The sequence below is a fragment of the Penicillium malachiteum genome (genome assembly GCF_028827825.1).
Source record: "Penicillium malachiteum strain IBT 17515 chromosome Unknown utg000004l:1.0-4883003.0:1.0-4884900.0, whole genome shotgun sequence".
NCBI lineage: Eukaryota > Fungi > Ascomycota > Eurotiomycetes > Eurotiales > Aspergillaceae > Penicillium > Penicillium malachiteum.
Genome location: NW_026643097.1, coordinates 4137268 through 4153970, shown reverse-complemented (window position 1 = coordinate 4153970; position 16703 = coordinate 4137268). Strand labels below are relative to the sequence as shown.

The following is a 16703-nucleotide window of genomic DNA, read 5'->3' as shown; positions in this document are numbered from 1 at the left end:
AAAAGCGACAGGGAAATATCATTCCTATTTCCTTAAGTTATCACTATCGACGCATCATGGCCACTATCACAGAGACTGCCCCCGTGGCTGTATCGACTCGCGCAGTTGATCTCACAAAGTTTCCCGATGGACTCAAGACATCAGGACAACACCCTCCTGTCTACTCGCAAGTCCGCCCTTATGCAGACTTCCCCAAGCACATTGAGGGACCTACCGTATGGAAGGCCGGCGACTACTCTCAAAACCCAGAGAAATGGACCCACCAGTTCACAGAGGAAGAGATCCAGGAGATCGGCGATGCGTCCGATAAGTTTATTCAAGATAAGATCCCTCTTGAAGGTATCTCCAAGGTGAGTCTAGCTCAAAGAGTTTGATAGTAAAATCCACGTTGAAATGAAGCTTTAACTTTTAAACAGACAAATTTCCCTCTTCCCAAGCTTGCCAAGCGCATGGAGGAGCTCCGCAGAGTCCTGATTGATGGGACCGGATTCTGGCTATTCAAGGGTATCCCTGTTGATGAATGGGATCTCCAAAAATGTGCTACCGCATACATGGGTCTTGGAACCTACCTTGGATACTTCACCAGCCAAAATGGCCGTGGTCATGTCCTTGGACACGTCAAGGATCTCGGCGAAGACCCTACCAAGACTGATCGAGTCCGTATCTACCGTACTAACGCCCGGTAAGTCAATATACCTAGAAAGCCAGGGAGAGTCTAAAAAAGCCAAATTCTAACATTATACCAGTCAATACTTCCACACCGATGGCGCCGACATCGTCGGCTTGCTGTGTATCGCTAAATCAAAAATCGGCGGTGAATCCGACATCGCCTCCACACACAATGTTATCAACACCCTCCAAGAAAGACACCCCGACGTAATCGAAACAATGGCCACACCAACCTGGTACTTTGACCGTAAGGGCGAAGTCTCCGAGGGCGAGGGGAGTGGATCCGTGGTGCAATCTTATACCTAGAGAACGAGCGCGCAGGATCAGACCCACGCGTGTATGCCAAGTTCGATCCAAACAACCTAACCTCTCTCTCACGTTTCAACACCGGTCCTGATGCAAAGATCCCGCCTCTATCAGAGAAACAGAAGTATGCTCTGAAGATCTGGGAAGAGACCTGTGCTGAGCTGGCACTTCATATGGTTCTCTCACCCGGTGATATTCAGTTCGTTAGTAATTCGCATGTTTTCCATGCGCGCACAGCGTATGAAGATCACCCCACTGGTGCGGTTGATGCGAATGGAAAGTTGATTCGGGCTCGTCACTTGATGAGACTTTGGCTGTCTGCTCCTGAGTCCGAGGGTGGTTGGAAGCTTCCGTATCATGATACTTTGGAGAAGAAGAGAGGTGGTATTCAGGTCAATGATCAGCCGCCTTATTGTCCTCTGGATGCGGAGTAAATTAGCAGGATGCAGGCATTTCTCTGCTATTATACACGAATGTTAAATTAATGTCATTTTTTATCTTGTCTTCATTAAGAATGGACTTGATGACTTTTTATAAAAGAAATTCATATATGGAATTTGATTCAGCATTTTTTTGAACTCCCAACTCCTTGAGAGGAATAGAGATTTTAGATCATTACTAGTGCTACTAAAGGAGTACAAATACATATGAACTAGTTAGTATTGCAAACTGCCCGAGAGATAGGGAAAATTGAGCCTAGTATAGAACTACGTGGAGATGGAAATGAGACATCTGGAAGTATGATATGCAAATAATATTGTTAATAAAAAGGGTATCTCAACTAATTTTGCTGGGGAAATGGAAAAATAGGCAGCCAGGGCTCTGCTTGCGTAGCAGAATACCCTCCAGCCCATGGCAGAAGCCCTGCCCCTTCAATACCAGAGCCAACGGCAGTATCCGCTGGCTGCCACGTCCATCCAAGATCTGACATGAAAAGCGACTGAAGTTCTTCAAGGCTAGCTTGTCCGAATTCCAGCTCTCCCGAGCCTCCGCCCACTGGACCCTGGGTGAGAGGTCCACTTGCTGGACAGTCGAGATCTGGATTTGATTCAGGTATGGCACTATTAGGTGCTGAAGATGTTGCTGCTTTTTCAGGAGCGTGTCTTTCTGGGATTGACTTGCGGGCCATTCGGTAGATTGATAGAGGGTTCAGGACATAGTCTGGAGCGCTTTGAATTGGTGTTCCCGGGAGGCTCTCACTAGAAAGATGTTAGTAAATTGTGAATTATAGTATGGTTTAGATGATATGATTACCTCGCATCTTCATCGCCTGTTGAGTATGGGTCATCAGGAATACTGTTCTGAGCCACGACCTCGGAGCCAATCCCAGATCGATCAAACATTGTTTCTGCTGCGGTGCACTGTATTTATTACATTAGCGTGAGGTCAATACGGGCATGTTGAAGGAAATTCAAGCGGGATTGAGAAGAAGGGAGCAACGCACCAAAGAATTGGCAATCACACTAAGCGATCCCATTAATTTCAGAGCATCGATATTACTCTTCAGAAGCGGCAGAGTTTGCGTCGTGAGGATCTTTGTTTCCTCCGCTCGAGGATCGAGTATTTGAGTGAGATGGTATACCATGATGCGGCAGCTATCATACGTGATTGTTGGGAGCCATGAATCTGCTAACATTCGGGCCCCATGATGAGCTATCTCACCAATGATAGTTGCTAGAGCCCTCGCAGCATCGAACAAGACTTCCTGCAAGTGCCTCAGAAAGCCTCGTTGTTCTGGTGGAAAGTCAAACGCCGCGCGTAGTTTATACAGAGCTGGCGCTCCTAGTCGGTACAGATCACATATAGTTTGATAATGTGCACAGTGTAGTACACAAAGGGCACCAAGCTGTGATGAATCCTTCCGAATGTAAATCGCGTTTGGGGTGAATTGTAAGCTTGCTGGTAAGGACTCATACCAGGCGCGACAGTCCCTGTCTAGAATGGCAAACTCGGACTCTTCAGCCCAAGGAACCATTGCTTCGTCAAGATGTTTGATGTATCTAGTGACGAATCAGTATATGCGATTGAAACAGAAATATGAAATTGTGGAGAAAAGAGACGTACCGGAGCACTCTTTTGCGAATAGGGATGTGTCGGATGAAATATGCCATCATTCCCATATTCGGCATGAGTGTCTCACTATCAAGCTCGCCAGGAATAAATTTCAACCAATTTCCAGGTTCCAGTGTCTCAGTTAGACATGGTATCTGCTGTATGAAATTTCGCTCATTGCATGGCAGTTGGATTTTCATGTCTTTCTCGTCAACCAAAGTGAGTTGATCCACTCCACTTCCAACAAGAGCATCCATAATATAGCAGCTCCACATTAAGCGTCGCCGGGACTCTCTTGCTGTAACAGAGGGACCTATATCGTTATTCTGACAGAGGATGTCTGTATTGTATTCTAGGTTGATCTGTAACGCTTGGGTCATCCTCGTAATAAGACCACTGAGCATAAATGCATTGGCGAAGTTTCCCATGCGAACTGCATAGTCGTGAAGTAGGACAGATGCCTAGGATGGGTTTAGAAATTTTAGTTCCATAGGAAGAGAGAAGAGATAGACTATAACAAACCATTAGCTTCTCAATAGTGATCGAGTCAAGGGCCTCCAGAATGAGTCTTTGCGCAATTTTAGCCCATTCGCTTCCAGCCATGAGAATGAGTTTTGGCGGAAGCGGATTGACTGTTTCGCTATATGATAATGCATGAAATCTAAGCGCTGGTTGTTAGCATTGACTGAAGTGAACAGAGGGTACCGGCATACTTACTGGCCACCCAGGGCGCATATAATATGAAGAAGTGCGTTACTTTGAACCCTCTTTGGAGCATCCTTATCCAATCTATGAAGAAAGGAAGGCTTATGAATGAATGCAAAGCATCTTAATGGATGAATATTGCTGAAAAACTCTTCGACCAAAAGTCTGATTTTCCAAGGATTCGGTAAATGCTGAGCATTTAGCCTATGCTATGTTAGTCCCGGGACCCAGTGTGTAAAGATCTGTGACAAATTCATACCAAGATAATGGAAAATTATTAGACTCAGTTGGCTCAGCCGTGAAGACTTGAAGCGGCTGAAATGAATGACTTGAATGGCTTGAAGATTGAGGTGAAAGGCGCTCCGGCTCGACACCGCATTGCTCCAAATGTGTGCTTGGTGAGTTGTCTGGAATAAGCGACGGAGTTGAGGGAGCCTTCTGGCTCTCTTGAGATATACTCTCAACGCGCCGAATCCAATTGGGTTGTGAAGACTCAGAGTAGACACAACTGTGGCCTCGGTCTTGACACCTTCGGCACGTCGGTCGCTCTCCTGAGCATTTCGTCTTGGAACCACGACAAGCCGTACATGAACGGTAAGTTCGCTTCTTCCTTGAGCTATCTACACGGTCCTTTGCAATATGCTGAATTTGAGAATCTGGTGAATTGCCATATCCTGAGCAGATAAGCCGTAGACGGGCACAATTTCCACACTCGCCAGGTCGTTCATCACACTTGACCTGTTGTCAAAGTGAAGGAGTTAGATCATTGTTGGATCAGTGATTCAAGTAACGTGGTCTTACTTTACGTGCCCGACAGGTTCGACAACCTTGTTCTAATGTTAGTCTATTGGTCCGATGTTGTTTACTGGGTTCAACTTACCGAATCGTGATCGTGATGGCTTGGGAGAGTTTGTAGAACCCATGTCAATTATCTTTTAATCGATTTGCAATTCTTCCGGGATTATTCCCCTGATGCCTGAGAAACATTGCATAGAAACTATGTCGGGCTGTCGGTAAAAAGCGGGCTGTCGGTTGACATTGCGCAACTGTGGTGACATCCATGTGCTGGATGACGAGATCGAAAAGCGGAGAATGCGGGGCAATCTATGTTTGGCGTGACGATCAGCGCTATAACACGAGAATATTAATAATAACACCTTTTTATTTGCAGTTATGAAGCCTTCTTCCAAGGTTTAATAATAACCTTGTATAGTTATGATGGTAGGAAAATTCGTGTATTGTTCACTGCAGGATGCGATAGACCAGTTGGCGTGATCATGTGTTTTCTGAACAACTTGTTATACTGCTCAATTTGCATTCAGACGAAAAGGCAACTTATATTAGATAATTAAAAATAACAGCTTAATTATGATATTTAATGAAATATGCTACACCACACCAATTTAATGAGTGTTAGCCTCAAAGTGTCCACTTTTACCAAATAACCTCACTAGAAATATGGGGGCTTCCAGACTCTCTTTTCTCTCAGTCTATAAGCTATTGAATTTTCTATCACTATGAAGCAATAAGCCATAAACGTACTATTTCTAACTCAGCCAGGTTTCAACTGTTCGGCTTACTTGGCAAGAGAACTGTTTTGATACACCGATAGCTGAACCCCCCTGTTATTTCCCACCCCTGACAAGGCCACTTCTAGAATGGACTGATTCTATTCACGAGAATTCGGAATCAAACATGTTTAAATTTAGCTCTGCAACATCCCGTCTTGATGTGGAATTCCATATGAGTACATAGTAGCAAACTGTATCAAGCTGAAGCTCATGCAGGCTATTCTGACATCTGAGCTGGATAATTCAAAGCCATAAATTCGAGGTTATGCCTCAAACCACCAGAAAGAAATAGAAACCACAAGACTTCATAATTTTATCTACCTTTGAGAACTTTCAATTTGAAGAATCCCAGGTGCCGTTCGCCGCATACCATCAACCATGGATACTACTGCCTACCCTATTCCAAGCTCCCAAACCGCAATCATCCAGCATGAAGCAGGTGTTCTAAAAATTACTCCTGAAATGCCAATTCCAAAGCTCAGCCCTCATCAGATGCTTGTCAAAACAATTGCAGTCGCCCTGAATCCCTGTGACCACAAAATGCCCCTTAGGTTCCCAACTCCGGGACTGTGGAATGGCTGTGACTTTTCAGGCACAGTCGTTGCACTGGGAAGTGAGGTAGCCAAACAAGGTCGATTCCATCTCGGGAATCGAGTCTTTGGCGCTGTTCAAGGATCTAATCAAGCTGATCCTGAATCTGGGGCTTACTGTGAATATGTCCGTGCTGAGCCAGACTTCACTTTTCATATTCCGGATGATATGTCCTTTACCTCTGCTGCAGCCATATCAGGCACAGGCATCGCAACCCTGGGAGTCGCGTTGTACTGGTCCCTTCAACTCCAGGGATCGATGTGTTCACCAGCCACCAACCCAGAGTATGTGTTAGTCTATGGTGGAAGTAGTACAACTGGTTTGCTAGCAATCCAAATGGTGAAGCTGTAAGTACAAATGTTTAGACTACCTTTTTTGTCTCAGTTATCTCATGCAGTTATGCTAACGCATCTCAGGTCTGGCTACAGGGTCATCACGACATGCTCTGAGCGAAACTTTGACTTGGTCAAATCGTACGGAGCAGACCTTGTCTTCGACTACAACTCACCCACCTGCGCGCAAGACATCAGGGCAGCGGCCAAGAACACACTTCGGTATATCCTAGATCCCTTTGCAGAAGCAAGAACGGTGCGTTTATGCCAGGAAGCAATGGGTCGGACAGGAGGCCGCTACTGTGCCCTTGAACAATACCAGGAGGGTCTTTGTACACGTAAGGCCATCAAACACGAGCTGGTTATGGGTGGTGCTATCTCTGGTAGGGGTGTTGAACTTCCTGAACCTTATGGAATTCCACCCCGACCGGAAATTGGAGAGTGGGCTCGACTTTGGTACCAAACTCTCCAGGAATTGATCTCCGCTGGTAAGATCAAGCCGGCACCTGTGGAGATTATCGCTGGGCGCTTTGAGGGTATTATGACCGGACTGGAAAGACTTAGAAAAGGAGAGGTCTCTGGAAAGAAGTTGATTGTGCCCATGGGAGAGGTTGATTAGGTTATTTGAAAGTCCTCAGTTATCATTAAATGTTCTCTTCTTTAGCCATAAGCTAAAATGATGAGTGTCAATTTCTTGATATCGATTTCTTGACTGTTGTATCGCGCGTTTTGAGTACGAGTCAGATCTTTTGGTTCATTGGCTTCAATGAAAATCCATTTTGTTGTTTCAAATAATTAATTTAAATTCCAAATACCAGACGAATAGGCACTCCATTAAGAATTCTCAAACTAATTAGGACCACTGGGACCCTGATCTCAAATACAGCATATGGGGACCAAGAGCACCCTATTTCTGATGACAATCATAGACCATGCGAGCAACAATACTCTCATCATTCTTCCAAGTTCGAACATTTCGAGTCAAGTATCTCTTTCCATGAATATTTTCGAATCCCCACAAAACATGAGCAGACCAGCCCATCTTAGGATTCTCAGCGCCTTCATCAATGACCATCTTGGAAGCACAGGCGTCTTCAAAACTCTGGCGCATCAAATCATTTTTGATATCATCCGTGCTCACATACTGAAGCTTCATTTTGATGTCTCCGAAGATAGGAAGACTCATATCCTGGAACTGACCATTCACTACACACGAGGTCTCACTATTGAAGGAGCCGGGAGTGACTGTCTGTCTCACATGCAGGGTCGTGACAGAGCCGCCGTCCTCGGAAGGAGATTCAGTGGCGCTGTCACTACTCACATCGGAGCATGAGATAGACTGCGATATCTGCAGCGACAGACTGGCAAAACGGAGTGCCTTTCGGGTGATCCAGGGCACACCTTGCTGTTCTCACCTCAGCTTCAAGGTCTTCTAATCCATGATGGGAGGGTCAAGTGAGACCTACCAGTGCGAACATTTGATCAGGATCATCGGAAAGCTTACGATTCTGGTAAAGATTAGTCTTTGGAATTTGAAGCCACAAGAATGCTAAGGATGAGAAAAGGCATACCAAGTGCCATGTTCCCTCTAAGTTGGTGATATCTTTGGAGAGCGGAGCGGCCATTGCTGTCACCTGGGCAGTACTGAGACTTGAAGACACCGAATATGAGAAGAAAGCCTCGTATTCTTGATCAATTTTGCGGTTGGAGGGAACTGTACGCATATACTAAATATAGTCTTGGAACATTTTCAAGCTGAAGCTTCTTTGAATCTATCACACGATGATTCTCACACAGATTCATAGTATCAAAGCTTAACGCTCGGATTCGGTATCGGCATCGGAATGGTCTAAAAGAGAGGCTGAATTGATCTTTGAACTCGCCTAGGTGATAGATTGATATTATTTCGGACTCGGCGAGAAAGTTTCGGCTCTGATGAGAATTCTATTTTATTACTTTCTTCACGATTTTCGAATGAATGGGACTGATAAGGCAGGGTTACTATTGAAAAGGGAGTAATTCAAATATTTCTGGCCGGCCAGAGAATCTGTTTGAAAATTTGCCGATTTTGATTGAAACAAAATCCTTTTAAACGCCCTCGAATATGGACAACCAACCTTGGAAGTGAAGGATTTGACGTGGAAGCTGTGATTCAAGAGAGCAATTTTGGAATCCATGATTAAACTTCAGTAAGCCATAAATTTAGTATTATCATACACACGCTGTGTCCTTCACTAGCCTTCTCAGACAGCCTAGTATGTCCTTTAAAGAAACACCACACTCAATCTGCTCTTGTGTTATCACATTATCTCGAATGGAGGCTAGAAGACTATTCTCCAGGATGGATGGAGCTGAACTCATATCCCCGCTGCTATCTTGAGACACTCCTAAAACTCTTTCAATTTTCTCCAACATGTTCAGAACGAGGTCGACTAATGCTTGAACCTGCATGCCAAGATTTCCCTCCATATTGTATTGTCCAAACTGAAGGCTTGGAAAAAGCAGGAGGGAGCTCATGTCTGCAGGTGGAGCAATAAGTAACAATTGATAGAGTTGATTGAAAACACTCCGGTACAGCTTTATCAGTTGACAATATGTCGTAAGAATCGTTAGAGAAGTCGATATGTCGTATTTATTCAAGGCCGTGCTTGTTTCTTGACCCAACGGTGAGGTAAATATTGTATGGTAGCCCGAATCATGAGATGCTGTGGTCGCGACTTCTTCTAGCCCACCATCTCCAGAACGTAGAGATAGGGGCTTCGTATCATCAAAAATATCGAGGCCTGTATGGGAGAACTCAATACTCGGAAGGAGGCGTTGCGAGCTGTCTGATGTGTTGGCTGCCGGTCGAAGCATTTCTAGGAAGTGAGTGGAGTGATTGAGCATGCGAGAAATCGGAAGATCCAGCTTGCTCACAGAGGAGCTGATATTGTCCCTCAAAAATGGCGAGAACCTGAAAAGCTTAGATTCGGTTTCCAAGAGTTCAAGATCATCGGTAAATTCGAGGTTTAACTTGAGGAGTCTCTTGCGCAGGTCGTTGAAATTTGGCAATGTCCATTCTGTCGAAAACTCCATATGTTTGTCATCTTCGGTAATACCAGTTCCGGATGTTTGTAGCCAAGGGAATTCCCAGCTATCATCTGTCATAGACATTGACCCTGGACCTAGTAGACTCTGTGTTTCTGGCAAGGAGGCCGTTGTAACTGTCTGGGAGTCATCTTGAGTATTGTAAGAGGACACTGAGACGATTTGATCAGGTGCTGAGGTTTGATGATCAGGTCGATAATTGGATTCCAGAATAAAGTCTTCCACTGGTGCCTATTAAATGGGTTGTTAGAATATGCTTGAAAAAGTTGTAAAGCTGCTCTAAGCACTCACCGGTGGAAAATTGTTTCTAGTAGGCCAAGTGGGTTGTTGCTCTGTCCATTGCTCGAATGGAAATGTTGTGCCAGGATAGGACATCATCTGGGGATCAGGATCTCCTCCAAATGGAACCATATCTCCAGATACCCAAGAAGAGAAAGGATCAGAATATGGCCAACTTTCGAACGCAAGATTTTCATGTCTTCGGATATTCCCCGGAGAGACAGCCTTTCTCACTTTGGAAATGGAGGGTTTATGGAGAACTGGCATGGCAAGTCGATCAGAGCCCACATGCATGAACCTTTGATCATATTCTCCTGGGAATGAACAAGATCTATTCTTTGAAGAGAGATAATTAGACGCAGGATGATTGATGCTAGTTGTGCACATAACTTGAGCTTTGAGACATCTTTCGCATGACCGGCCATTGACTTGGTCGCGCTCACAGCGCAATTTGAAGCCGCGACATCGATCACAGGCCGATCTTCGAGATTGTCTATAGTTTAGAGCTGGATGCATGTTTTTGCGGTAGGTGGGGTTAGGTTGGAAAATTTTGATGAGGCTTCTCTCAGGCTATGGGGTTGTTGCAGTGGAGAGTCCACCTGGGCAGTGAGCATACATATGCGGAGTATCTTTCGTCCCAGATTCAGCGTGTATCAATCTTAAGAATCTTAAGTGCTTCAAATGTTGGGATGTATAGATTCAATGATTCTCAATTTTAATATGAGCTACTTGTTAAATCGTCCATAAAGCAGGCTCAAGAGATGTACAGCCACGTTTGAAATACATAGCCATGGTATTGGGTCTTCAAACATGTGCCAAATAGTGGAGCAATGATCTGCGTGACCCCCATGGTGTTGACTATCATGCGCTGACCAATTTAGCACTATTTCGAATTGACCACTCACCTGGCTTGGGCCTATATGATGCTCTTTATAACACTCCAGGGCTGGATTCTTGCCAGCAGGGGTATAAACGGAAGTTGTTCTCAGTTACGGTTTATTGCTTAGTTTGCTTATAATCCAAGTCTTTTTGCCACAACTCAGAACTACAGTAGTCATCTTAAAGTCACTTCAAGAAACATCAGATGATATACTGGCTCTACATTAAGAGTCAAAGTGTGTCATTGTTTGAAATAGCAAGCTCGAATGGTTCGAGGCTAGAAATTAGTCAATTTTCTAAATCATGAGCGCCAACAGAAACTTGAGGCCAAGACATAGTTGGGATTGCATCATTGATACTAACCGCAAGACTCTATCCCAAGGATCAAGTTAGCATGGCCCCATGCATTTGGCCAAGGATACCATGTGAGGTTCGGTATGACAGAGAAGCATTGACAACACATTGTTGAGGCCCGGATTCTTGGTTTGGGAATAGCCGCTGTGTTGTACTACAATTAGCACATACCCCAGACAGCCGGAAAATTAAAAGCACAACTGTCAGGGATAACCCATCCTTGGTTCTGAGCAGCATGTTCGAGAAGCCCGTGGAGCGCCCTGAGGAGCCTTCACCGACAATTCAGCCCTGAACTGGCAACAAATGCTTGAGTTGCACTGCACCTGTTGCCCCAGTTCAAACGGCAACATGCATGAATGACAAATCTCTCAAGTTCCAGATAATGCACTTGCTCAAGCGGACATGGTACTGTCTCAGCTATGCTCCCTTTTGAGAGTGGAAGACTCAAGGTTTGGTACATGAAACCAGATATAAGATCTCATACCCTGTCTCTCGTGAAACGATTCCTGCAAATCTATGTTGTGGTACCTTATGCTTGGGCCTCCCTTGGGCTTGGGATTCTCCATCTGTGTGAAACATGAATTGTCATGGTGCAAACGTGGGCATCACCTGGGCAGGAGAGAGAACCTGTGAAATATATGAGATCTCTTTCTGATTATTGCTGGATCAGTCGCCCACTTCCCCAATCTCTGAAATGCCTGGTCAGGTGACGGTACATATCCCTTCTTAGATATGAGCAATAATTTTAATAGCTTGAGGAATGATCATGCATGATAATTTGGATAAAAATAGGAACGCTATAGTGCCAAGAAAAACGAGTTGGCGAAATATGGAGGATCTCCTTATAGACCCAGCCACCTCATTCCAGCCTGAGGGTGAAAGCCCTTGAGGAACCTGTCCATTGAAGAGCACTATGGGGCAGCATCATGATATTAGCTGGCATTCAGCCCAGAGCCGCTTTGGCTTAAAGTCTTGGATTAAAGGCAGATTCCTCGATCAAAATATTCCAAATGGATGATTTGCAGAAGAAGCTGCACTCATGGCCCGAACTAAGATCCATGCTGATACGAACATTTGAACCCAAATTAGATATTGGAGCCTGATAACATGAACTATTGCCAAGATACACGCAGCCTAGAGATTCAATCCCGTAAAGTAATTTCGGTGTCCTCGACTTTGAGATCAAATTCAAGCGTTTCATTGTGGTAGAGTAAGCCGAGGTCCGCTCGGTGACTGGATGCGGGGAAGTTCACTATTGTAGATCATATCAACGTTTAAAGCTTTCCTCATAAACATCTGAAGAGGAGTCATATAAAAGTAGCTTATATCTTGAACGCAAATATGAACTTTGACTTGCCCATCGAATTAAAATCCCACATCGATTCTCTAGACTCATTCATCAATGCTAAAATCCTTCCTCTCCAATACTCGGACGACAACAACCGATTCTTTGATCACAGAAGGGAGCACTCACGAACAGACTGGGAGAATAATGGCAATCCACGCTCCGAGTGGGAAGAATTACTAAAGAAAGCCCGTAATCTTAGCGACGAAGCAGGCTTTTACCGATTTGCACTTCCAAAAGAGTATGGCGGCAACGAACACCCCGATACGAATGTCTGGATGGCCGCAATCCGTTACCACCTGTCTTCCCATCCGGTATACGGAGGTGGTTTAGGCCTTGCAAACGATCTTCAAAATGAGCACAGCATTGTGGGCAATTTCCCCGACATATACATGATCCACCACTTTGGCAGTGAGGAACAGCGTCGCACACTCATCCCCGCTCGTCTTCGTGGAGAGTTCCGATCAACTTTTGGACTGACAGAGCCTGATCATGGGAGTGATGCCACGTTCATGTCCACTGTAGCTCGTCGTGTTCATGAAGGCTTCGAAATTACCGGTATGAAGAAGTGGCAGACTGGGGCACATCATTGCACACATCTTATTTGCTTTGCCCGGACTTCTGGCGTGGACGGATCTGCAAAGGGTATCACTGCCTTTTTGGTTCCGCGTGATTCTCCGGGAGTTCGAGTTGTTAGTTATGAATGGATAATGAATATGCCTACTGATCATGCTACGGTTGAGCTGGATCATGTGTGGGTACCTGAAAGTGCCATATTGGGTTCTCTTGACAATGGACTCGCTATTGCGCAAACATTCGTCCAAGAGAATCGAGTGAGACAGGCTGCTAGTGCGTGTGGTTCCGCTCACTTTTGTCTGGACAAGAGTATACTCCGTGCCCGTGAGCGCAAGATTTGGGGAGAAGGGAAAATGCTAGCAGATAACCAGGCGATTCAGTTTCCAGTTGTGGAACTTATGACACAAGTTGAGATGCTACGTTTGTTGATCTTGAAAACAAGCTGGGAGATGGATCGGATTGTTGCGGCAAATCGGTCATCAGGTAATAAAGTGCCACCTTGGGTTGAGATCGAGAGGAAGCTCAGCGATCAAGTGTCGATGTGTAATTTCTGGGCAAACCGACTGTGTTGCCAGGCTGCAGATCGAGCGATACAGGTCAGTCTGAGAATATACCTGCTAACTTGAAGTTGATCGGCATAGGCTGACTTGAATAGATTCATGGTGGTGACGGGTACTCTCGTCACTATCCCTTTGAGCATATTTATCGCCACTTCCGACGATATCGCATCACCGAAGGAGCAGAGGAAATCCAAATGCGGAAGATTGCAGCGTATCTTTTTGGATTTGCAGGACCAAAGAAGAAAGAGCTGGAAGAACAAGACAAGGTCAAGGCTAAGGCGAAGATTTGATCTTTGAAATTTGATAATATGAACAATAGTGAAATCATTTTTATTTGTATGGTATCTTTGAAAGAAAGAATTCGCTCAGAACCGCCATCTATAGAAAACCGACAATGCAGTTGCAGAATAAAAGACCGAAACGAGACACAACACTGGTTTCACTTGCCTCAGAGAATTGGTGGCGCCACATAATCTTGAGGGATGCCATCAAAAACCCAGTTCAGTGAGTCGAATACCTCAGAGAACCCAACCTCACTAAGGAATGCCCCACTTTCATCAAACTGGCCCGGGAGCATCAATGAGGGATCTTCCATGGAATTATCATGTTGTCGACTCATCGGTCCTACCGTCGTAGTAATGTCTAGGTTTGCTGCAGCCGCGGCAGCTGAAGCGGCAAGTTAGCAGGGATTATTTATAATGATTGAAACGGACTGAGCAACACTTACCTTGCATTTCTTCCATAGTCTTCACTGGACGGAATCGTTGGCGCCAACGCCACACGGTGTCATAGACATGACTCATGCTCATTCGGCAACGGACCTTCAGCTGAAGACCATCCTCTCCGGCTGGTTCGGGACCAGTTGCGTTCCACATTTGTGCGAGGATGTCAGCCAGGCGAATGGGTCGGTCGTGATCCATTACGCTAATTCTGCGAATGGCAGAGATGGCTCCGTTGAATAGAAGCTTCCCATGGTTGAAGTCAATATGACGGTTGAAATTACTCTTCAGGAGTTTCATCAGGGCAAAAGCAGCTGAAACAATCATCTGGAGTATATAATTTGTAGAATGGCCAATCAGCTCGCCTGGAGCGGTTTCCAGGTCCAACACTCGTCCTAGGAATGAAGTCGTTGCAATAAAGAGTTTGGTAAGATCATCACTGCGTGCGTTCGATCCTAGGAAAACGAAGTATCTGAAATGTAGCTCGGCGGCACGTAGATGAATCATATTGATCGCTAGAGCAAGTTGTTAGCAAAAAGAAAAAAAGCAGTAGAAGTCAAGCATGGCGACATACCAGAAATCTCCTGACCAACTTCAACCTCCATCTCCCTAAGTTCACTCTCCAGAATCTGGACAATGACCAGCTTGTCTGCGCTAATAAAATCTCCAGGTTCTGGCTTGCTACTGTAAAGAGCCTTAGTCACCCGATCACAGAACTTTTCAATGCGTAGTCGTATAGCAAGATCTGTGGGCAAGCGGTAATCTGCGTCTTTGAAAGAGATAGGCTCAAGAGCCCAGTCGTATATTGTGCTCGCAGGTTGGCCATATCCAGTCGCAACACTATGTCGATGGTCAATTGAATCCAAGGCACAATCATGGAGATGATACTCACTTCTGGGCTACTATATTGCAAATAATCCACGTATGCAAGCGATCCTTCATAGCTTCCCCTTGGACTTCCATTTGGAAGGTTGTGAACTGTTCCGGTTGAACTGGACGGTGTAATCCCAGCTGCATAGCAATTTGCATCATCAAACCACTAAGCATGAAAGTAGCATCTGTCCGTTGACTTGTGGTGGGAAGAGGCCATGTGCACAAAAGGCATAGTGCCTTGACAACTCGGTAATCCTGTGGAACATTGGTGATAGTTGACCATAAGAGTCGACTGAATGGTCCTGAAAGAGCTGTTAATAGCCCAGGATCCGACGGTGAGCGTCGACTGGCAATGCAGACAACAGTCCACGCCAGTAAAGGACACCGATTGAGGTAAACTTCTGGGGGTTTAGGTAGGTTGAGAAGAGGAAGAAATGGGTGGTAAAAGTTGTAGAATCTAGATACAACAGTTAGTCCAGTACTATAGTCAAAGAAGATAGTAGAGAGAAATACTGGTCAAATAGTCGACCGACACGAGCTCGAGAAAGCGCAATATCCTCTAGCCTCCAAGGTGTATATTCGTCCTGTGAAAGAATGGACCCAGATCGCTTCATAGTGAGCGGTGTCGCCATGGAAGGATGAGGTTCTAGTGGCACCGATACAGGACGTGATCGGTCTACCGCAGAAGATTCCCGACGGCGAAATACATCCTCAGAGCATTGTGACATTTCATCGCCAGTCTGATGGTCAGTTCCATGCTCCTGATCAGGATTTGTTGCAAGGCGGCGACGAAGGTCTGCAATCTCCTTTTCCATTTCCGCATTTCGTCTGAATTTTATTTAGTACAAGTATGTACAAAGATCACTGTTTGGAATATAGACGACGTATGTTTACCTTCGCTTAGAGATACGTTTAAAAGATTGCTCAACTTTGCAGTCGATTCCCAGCCGACGACAGCGTGAGCATGCCTCGGCTGGTGTTTGTACGATATCACATCGCAGCTGTGTATAGTAAGAATGGGATCAGTTTCGTGGTCGCTAGGGCATGTCACTAGCCAGGTGCTGGAGTACGCGTCTATGTGGCTTGGTGGAACGAGGGTCGGGTGAAATGGGCATGTATGTGGCTCACCTTCTGTTGCTTACACTCATTACAGGCCTTTCGGCTGCCACCTCGGCGCTTGCCCGTGACAGGCGGGGTCTTCTCCATCTCGCCTGAATCGGGGCTTCTTTGCATGAAGTCAAGGCCCGGAGGTGGCCGGGGTAGGCTGGGGGACCGAAAGTCGCTCTGGGGGATTAAATGTGGCCCATTCGGTGCCAACAGATTCCGATACTCCAAGTCCATTAAGATCGGCCTGCGTTTGTCCGATATAAAACCCCATCGAACGTGAGCAATCTGCTCGTGGTCAACATCTGCCGGAAATCGGAGAAATCGGGCGCAGATGAGGAGACTTCGAAAGGGGAATGCCCAAGGATTCGCCGTGGTGGGTCACATACGTTGGATGTGATTTGATGATTTCAACGAGCGGGAGTCGGCAGTTGATGATGAGTCAGCTGAAAGAATGTGACTGCCTTAATGCCTTAGGCTAGCCGTCAAAGGCGATAAGGCAGTAAGGCAACTATATTCGAGATGTGGACCTGACTGTGCTTGTTAACTTCAAGCTCAGAGAATTCAGGTGACGGAATAGAGAGGACTAACCGAAATTCTCAAAATTTGAGATTCATTCATTATTTCTAAAGTCATGTACCTAATGTACATAGCAGTTGTCTCTCAAAAGCACAAAAAATGCAGTCAGCCAATAATCGGGC

General features: G+C 45.5%; 7 protein-coding genes across 7 annotated transcripts; 3 read left to right on the top strand and 4 right to left on the bottom strand.

The window, feature by feature from the left end:
- Positions 1 to 56: 56 nt before the first annotated feature.
- On the top strand, positions 57 to 1409 carry N7483_009632 (TauD/TfdA family dioxygenase; the record flags this gene model as incomplete). The annotated part of the gene is made up of 4 exons (XM_057093059.1): positions 57 to 350; positions 417 to 682; positions 747 to 957; positions 978 to 1409. 4 exons carry the CDS (start codon positions 57 to 59, stop codon positions 1407 to 1409), a joined length of 1203 nt encoding a protein of 400 aa, XP_056944233.1.
- Positions 1410 to 1756: 347 nt separating this feature from the next.
- N7483_009631 (fungal specific transcription factor domain-containing protein) lies at positions 1757 to 3630 on the bottom strand (the record flags this gene model as incomplete). Its single annotated transcript, XM_057093058.1, has 5 exons — positions 1757 to 2174; positions 2230 to 2336; positions 2420 to 2975; positions 3040 to 3488; positions 3550 to 3630. 5 exons carry the CDS (start codon positions 3628 to 3630, stop codon positions 1757 to 1759), a joined length of 1611 nt encoding a protein of 536 aa, XP_056944232.1.
- A 2051-nt stretch (positions 3631 to 5681) lies between these two features.
- N7483_009630 (zinc-binding alcohol dehydrogenase family protein) lies at positions 5682 to 6845 on the top strand (the record flags this gene model as incomplete). The annotated part of the gene is made up of 2 exons (XM_057093057.1): positions 5682 to 6241; positions 6311 to 6845. The coding sequence occupies 2 exons, from the start codon at positions 5682 to 5684 to the stop codon at positions 6843 to 6845; spliced, it is 1095 nt and encodes a 364-aa protein (XP_056944231.1).
- A 288-nt stretch (positions 6846 to 7133) lies between these two features.
- Positions 7134 to 7851, bottom strand: N7483_009629 (uncharacterized protein; the record flags this gene model as incomplete). The annotated part of the gene is made up of 3 exons (XM_057093056.1): positions 7134 to 7631; positions 7693 to 7734; positions 7798 to 7851. The coding sequence occupies 3 exons, from the start codon at positions 7849 to 7851 to the stop codon at positions 7134 to 7136; spliced, it is 594 nt and encodes a 197-aa protein (XP_056944230.1).
- A 586-nt stretch (positions 7852 to 8437) lies between these two features.
- N7483_009628 (Zn(II)2Cys6 transcription factor domain-containing protein) lies at positions 8438 to 10108 on the bottom strand (the record flags this gene model as incomplete). Its single annotated transcript, XM_057093055.1, has 2 exons — positions 8438 to 9544; positions 9605 to 10108. 2 exons carry the CDS (start codon positions 10106 to 10108, stop codon positions 8438 to 8440), a joined length of 1611 nt encoding a protein of 536 aa, XP_056944229.1.
- Positions 10109 to 12166: 2058 nt separating this feature from the next.
- Positions 12167 to 13596, top strand: N7483_009627 (acyl-CoA dehydrogenase family protein; the record flags this gene model as incomplete). The annotated part of the gene is made up of 2 exons (XM_057093054.1): positions 12167 to 13342; positions 13402 to 13596. 2 exons carry the CDS (start codon positions 12167 to 12169, stop codon positions 13594 to 13596), a joined length of 1371 nt encoding a protein of 456 aa, XP_056944228.1.
- A 158-nt stretch (positions 13597 to 13754) lies between these two features.
- On the bottom strand, positions 13755 to 16239 carry N7483_009626 (transcription factor domain-containing protein; the record flags this gene model as incomplete). Its single annotated transcript, XM_057093053.1, has 7 exons — positions 13755 to 13972; positions 14034 to 14540; positions 14600 to 14865; positions 14918 to 15355; positions 15412 to 15726; positions 15793 to 15899; positions 16027 to 16239. The coding sequence occupies 7 exons, from the start codon at positions 16237 to 16239 to the stop codon at positions 13755 to 13757; spliced, it is 2064 nt and encodes a 687-aa protein (XP_056944227.1).
- Positions 16240 to 16703: the final 464 nt, after the last annotated feature.